The sequence below is a fragment of the Rutidosis leptorrhynchoides genome, chromosome 9 (assembly GCF_046630445.1).
Source record: "Rutidosis leptorrhynchoides isolate AG116_Rl617_1_P2 chromosome 9, CSIRO_AGI_Rlap_v1, whole genome shotgun sequence".
Taxonomy (NCBI): domain Eukaryota; kingdom Viridiplantae; phylum Streptophyta; class Magnoliopsida; order Asterales; family Asteraceae; genus Rutidosis; species Rutidosis leptorrhynchoides.
The window spans coordinates 303,020,615-303,027,053 of record NC_092341.1 but is presented as its reverse complement, the minus strand read 5'-3'; the positions used below and the strand labels follow the sequence as shown (position 1 = coordinate 303,027,053).

The window sequence follows — 6,439 nt, the reverse complement described above, 5'->3', positions numbered from 1 at the left end:
CCCACCCTACTCTAGCTAATGGACTATTTAATTAGCCTAATTTTAATAAGTTTATGACCCATATAAATGTAAGACAAATGCCCATTAATTAGAGGGAACATACTAGCATTTTTGTTAACCATAATCACAATTGTTGCATGGGATCCCAACATAAGCACCAACTTTAGACAACCATTAACCAAAAAGCAAAAGTTGTCCCCTCCCTTGTCCCCCAAAAGCTACAGCCATGAGGCCTACCCCACCCCAATAAATACCAAGCCATTTCATTCCATTTTACACTTGATCTCACTCACAATTTACACACACTTACTCTCTTATTTTCTCTCTAGTCTTTCTCACTCTAAAAAGTGTAAGTATTAAATTTTCTTCTTCTTCTTCTCTTCTTCCCGACATCATCATCATCATTTAAAGGATAAAGCTTTTTAGCTTTTGATCTTGTTATATCTTGTAGATTCAAACTTGGGTTTGAATCCTTCAAGAACATGAAAGATTCAAGCTTTCTAGCTTTGAATCTTCATTTACTTGTTAGATCTACGTTTTCTAGCTTATAATTTCTTTATTTTGTTATAAAGATCAAAACTTGTGTTTATGATCTTCATGTAACTTGAAGATCTAGTCTTTTGCTTTAAGGATCTTCAAGAACATTAAAGATCCAAGCTTTCTAGCTCAGGGTTTCATTAGTTTGTTAAAGATCTTAGCTTTTTAGCTTATGGTCTCATTACTTTCATTAGATCTTAGCTTTCTAGCTTATGGTCTCATTAATCTTGTAAAGATCCAAGCTTTCTAGCTTAGGGTTTTCTTAATACTTGAGATCTAAGTTATTATTGTATATCTCACTTACTTGGAACCTTTTTGTGATTGTTGTGATGATAAGGATGCATGAACTTGTGTAAAAAGGATAAAGGTTGAAGCTTTATTGGGTTTATGCAATAAAGAGGCAACCTTGATGTTCAAAACTTGTAGAATGATAGATTTTACTCTTAGTTGTGTGTTGATGGTTGAAACTTGGTCAAAGTGATGCTAACACATCAAAGAGATGTACACTTGAAGCTTACACGCATCAAGGATGAGAACCGTGATGAGCATCAAGCACCAAGGAACCTACCGGAGCACTTGTTTGCTGTTTTTCAGGGTCTAATCAGACTCCTGGACTTCTGGAAAATTGATTTTCAGATAGTTTGTTTCTAGTATATGACTTTTCGTTTAGGCCTCGCCTAAATCCAATATACGGTTTAGGATTTATAGCCTTCCGAAAGTCACTACGCATTTGTAACGTTGTGCTGAAATTTCTGACCTACTCGCACTTAAACCGTCGCCACAGTCAAACGAAGACGAGTTAGGTTCTGAAAATTGGACAGCGGTTAAAGGACTCACATACGGAGCCTTGGCCACTGACTACGCATCTTATCGATTTGTATAGAGGTTGTAACAGCAGTCCAAAGTCAGCCTTTTGTTTCGATCTCTATTCTTGTTAAACTTACCTTAGCTTTGATGAATGATGATGATGTTGATGATGACACTTAAACGTAATTTATTCACTTTTAAACTTTTGGGGACAACATACTGACCTAGTGACCTTTGACTTAGGTTGACGACCTTTCAAACCGACTTACTACCTGCATACGTTTCATATCGACTTTTACTGCTTATTCACTGTGAGTTATAGCATCCCTTTACTACTTTTTACTATTTTTGAGACTGAGAATACATGCGATTTTTACGTTTTACATACTAGACACGAGTACTTAAACTTCACATATGTGTGGGTGATATAACGGCACAAAGATTCCCCTGAGCTCGGTAACGTTTAATCATTGGTTTCTGAACCGTGAACGCGAATCTTAGATATGGATCCATAGGGTTTGACAACCCCACTCGGGCTAGTCGCGCTAGCATTCAACGGGTGTTTAATACTTCGAGAACAAACGCACTCGTCAAGTGCACTTTTAGGGGGTGATATACGTACGTTAAGTCTAGTTACCGGGTACCCACGGTTAAGCATATACTTTTCATACTGATTTAAACTGCTGGTTGAAGCACTGAAATCTCGTGGTCTACATTACATTACATATTACAAACAAACTATAGCTCACCAACATTCGTGTTGACTTTTTAAGCGTGTATTTCTCAGGTGCTTAGACGTTGTTGCTTTCGCTGTTAGACTTGCTGTCTTGGTGTTTGACTTGCTGTTATAAACTTGGTGTGTTAGACTTCCGCTGCATTACTTAGAGATGTCTCAATCATGGAACTTTTAATTTGCATTCGTAACTTACTTATTTTCAAACAATGGCTTTGTAACGACCTTTGGGTCACATACTTATGTTAATGCTTCTATTCGTAGGAAGCACGTTATCTTTTGTAAAACACTATCTTTTTATGAATGCAAAACTGATTTTCAAACAGCATATAGTGTTTGACCTTGTAATGATCCTGTTGTTGATAAACCGTACACGATGGTTTTGTACGGGGCGTCACAGGAACCTAATTAAGCTAGGCAATTCATTCCCACGTCGATATTATTATCTACCTCACTAAAAAAGAGTTTTGTTCTTATAAAATAGAATTAAAAATGGACGAGCATAAAAAAAGGGAACAAAACTGGGGGTTGGTTTTTATTTTATTTTTCATTTTGGGCTTGTTACACAAACTAAAGAATCCGCAAGAATTCAACACCATAATAAAGAGAAGGTGGTGGCTTGTACATAAAATAAAAGGTTGCGGTTGATCCAAAGATTTTGGATTTTAGGGTTTTTTTGGCTTATATTTGGGGTTTTGAATGTTTAGGAAAGGAAGAAAACAAAACTAACAAAAAATTAATCGTCGGATTGTAACAAACAGACGATTGGTTGATAAAATGATTAGGTGTTTTAGGTTTTAGGTAGCGATAAGAGAATAGTCAGGGCGGTTTAAAAGCAGCTGCAAATGATGGCCGATTAGGTCTCGGGATCAGACCTAAGCTCTGATTATCATGTTAGACAACAGAATTTCCCTGTAGGTATAACTGTATTATAACACGATATTTATAGAGTACGCAACCCTAATTCTCTAACAACCCTAATGGACCATGCCCACAATCAGACTTAGGCCGATCTATCTAATCCATCTAACATTTAATGTGTCTGTTAGAGTAATGTGAAAAATCGATTAAGAGGGTGTTTGTTGGAGTTAATCGGTTAATTGTGTGAGCTTATATGTTGTACTTGTTGTTTGGGTAAAAAAATGATTCTACAAAATTTGTAAGGACTGAACTATTGATTTGCGTTAAAACATGAGGACTGCTCGTGTAATTATCTTAAAGAAACATATATTGTTAATAAAAAAAGACCTCTACCAAATTGAGTTATCCATAAGCAGAAGCCAGTCAAATTGAGTTATCTGATAAATTTATAGTTGAATGGCGACACCGGTGAAAGTGTACGGACCACCATTATCAACCGCTGTGTCAAGAGTCTTGGTCTGTCTTCTTGAAAAAGATGTCCCATTTCAGATTGTTCCTATTAGCATGGCTAAATTGGACCACAAGAAACCTGATTACATCAAACTTCAGGTATTTTTTGATTTCTTGTGAGGTTGTTTAAGTTAATCTCAATATTATTATTTATTAATGCATTTATAATACAATTGAGGCTTTATAAGTTCACAGCCGTTTCACTTTGGGTTGATTTATTAATGTTCTTGATACAGCCCTTTGGACAAGTTCCAGCATTTCAAGATGATGACATCACACTGTTTGGTCAAATTTTCTTATTCTTGTATTGATGTTTATAAGCTATTTACCCTTGATATTATTTATGTGTGATAATTTGTACATAATCAATTTTTAGCCGTACATCACAAAGCATTGTAAGCATCATAATGCTTGGTCGGTGGTGTTCGGCTAAAAATTTGTTGTGTACGGATCACTTCCCAATATATATGTTTGACAACTAATGTGGTTATCAGATGATTAATTAGCTGAACATAAGCCAAATTAATTTAGCTTATGATTTGTGATTTCATTTTATTAACAAAGTCAAGAGCTATATATCGATATATAGCAGAAAAGTACCCGAACAAAGGTACCACAGGACTTTACGGAACGAACCCATTGGTAAAAGCTTCAATCGACCAATGGCTAGAAGCGGAATCGCAAAGTTTTAATCCTCCGAGCTCAAGTCTAGTCTTTCAGCTTGTTTTTGCTCCGAGGATGAAACTCAAACAAGACGAAGCATTGATCAAGCAAAATGAAGCAAAATTAGTGAAAGTGCTCGATGTTTATGAGAATAGGCTTGAGTCGAGCCGCTACTTAGCTGGTGATGAGTTCACTTTAGCTGATCTTTCTCACTTGGCTAACTAGCAATATCTGGTGGAAAAAACTAACCGGGCCGAGCTGTTTATTGTTGGAAAATCGTGTGTACTTTTAAATCAGATTAACGCAGCGGATAGTTAAAATAATAGTCAATTATTATTTTATAAACCATTTACAAAATTAAATATTCATATATTTAAATTTAATAAAACATGCACATGATTAACGATCTCAAAGATCCAGTTACACCACTAATAATTGTCAAAATATGTAATTCACAAAGTGAGTAAACGATATACCTTTCTTGAAGAAACTGATTGAAGGAGAGAAACCTACGATCAAAAATATGACCGTCTCTTAGGATAGTCCACACTACACTTCAAACGATCATCAATGGATGCTAGTCCAAATCCAAGTAACTTAGTATAATAATCAAATTATTATAATAAAACAATATATAATACTCCGTATAACTCTTGTTTGCAAGAACACTTAAGCATCTCTTCATGCTAATTAATTTCACGAATTAAAGAGCCAAGGATGAGATAAAAAGGGTTCATTTGATTTGCGATGTATGTGTTTCTTTTTTTTTTGTCTGACTTACTCTTCCAAAAACCAATCAATCAATGCTTATATTTATAATATATGTGTAAAAGTAAATATTGAATTGTGAAGTCCGTGAAACAAAACGCGTACAAAGTTATTTTGTTTCTATCTATATTTTGATTCCCAAAATCTCATATTTCGTTTGATTTGGTTTTAAAAAGTCGTATTTCTCAAATAGTTTAGGGGTATGTTATGTAACTTATAATTAATAATTTCTATCATGTCGCTTTCATGTGAATAGTAAATTAATTAATTTCGTTTCATTTACTATTCATATGAATAGTAAATGAATTAATTTCGATTTACTATTTTGTTACTTGAGTAATATATATACATCATATATATATTTTATTTGACATCTCGGTGTATATGTGTGTGACCCCGAAGGTTCAAATGAAGTTGGCCGTATAGTTATATGTTGTACCTTGCACATTAATCCTACAGACTCCCACTTGTGCATGGCACAACACTAAGTAACTATACAAACAATGGTAAGCGTCTAGCAACGCGTCATTGTCCCCAAATTCATGTGAGGGCAGTTTCTCGAAACTGTTTATGGTAAGTTTTAAATGTCATTCGTCCTTTTGTTTCAGATACTTTAGTTAAACTTGAGATATGGATCATCGGTCATTCTCATTTGTTTAACAATTTTGTTTCTCGATCTTAGAACTGAATTAGATCACCAAATTAATTAAGTATCATCTTAATTACATCTAGGTGCGGCCACACAAATATCTTATTCATTCATCGAGGAGCTTAAAAAGTATCTAACTCCAAACATTTTAGAGGAACAAATCCTATATTGCATACACGTGTCTATCACGAGCTTTACATTATATCCAATAATGGCCTTTATAACAGCCTTATTCAGGACAACGTTTAACCATATCAAAGTTCAATGCTACACTCATCAAGACGGGCGTGCATCTCAAGTCTAAGGACACAAAGACATAATCACTAAAAGATTCACTACCGACTACGATCCATGTAGTGACATCTCATGGTTGGGTCATTCCAATATTCATCATCAATGAATACATATGAATTTTGGTCTCAACAAGTTAACTATTCATCATCAATGAATATAACCAAAATTTCACATTAATCTTAATTCATGTTATTCCCATAACATGACCGATTATGGAGATTTTGAATAATCAATAATTATTCATGAATTAAACATGCTAATATAGAACATAGTGATATAAATGAAAACGATCATACCAACTATATATCAATTCATTAATATAAAACTGCTTAATGTTCCAAAAATATCCAAATACTAAATTACAAATGAAAAAGATAAGCGGCATAACGAAGTCCAGTATTACTAGAATGATCATCATGCTTGTTGTGCATCATGGGCTTCATGAATGGATCAGCCACATTATCATTTGTATGAACCTTCAAGAATACTAATATCATTCCTCTTAATGACTTAATGAATGTAGTCAAACTTTTAAAGAATGTGCCAGATACTTTTATGTATATGTGATTCTTTCGAAAGTATATTAACACTCGAAATATCACAGTACATATTATAGA

At 34.3% G+C, this 6,439-nt stretch overlaps 1 protein-coding gene across 1 annotated transcript; it reads left to right on the top strand.

Moving 5' to 3' along the window:
- The first annotated feature begins 3,358 nt into the window (after positions 1 to 3,358).
- LOC139866957 (glutathione S-transferase-like) lies at positions 3,359 to 4,371 on the top strand. Its single transcript, XM_071855259.1, has 3 exons — positions 3,359 to 3,547; positions 3,685 to 3,733; positions 4,011 to 4,371. Exons 1-3 carry the CDS (start codon positions 3,395 to 3,397, stop codon positions 4,334 to 4,336), a joined length of 528 nt encoding a protein of 175 aa, XP_071711360.1. The 5' UTR covers positions 3,359 to 3,394; the 3' UTR covers positions 4,337 to 4,371.
- Positions 4,372 to 6,439: the final 2,068 nt, after the last annotated feature.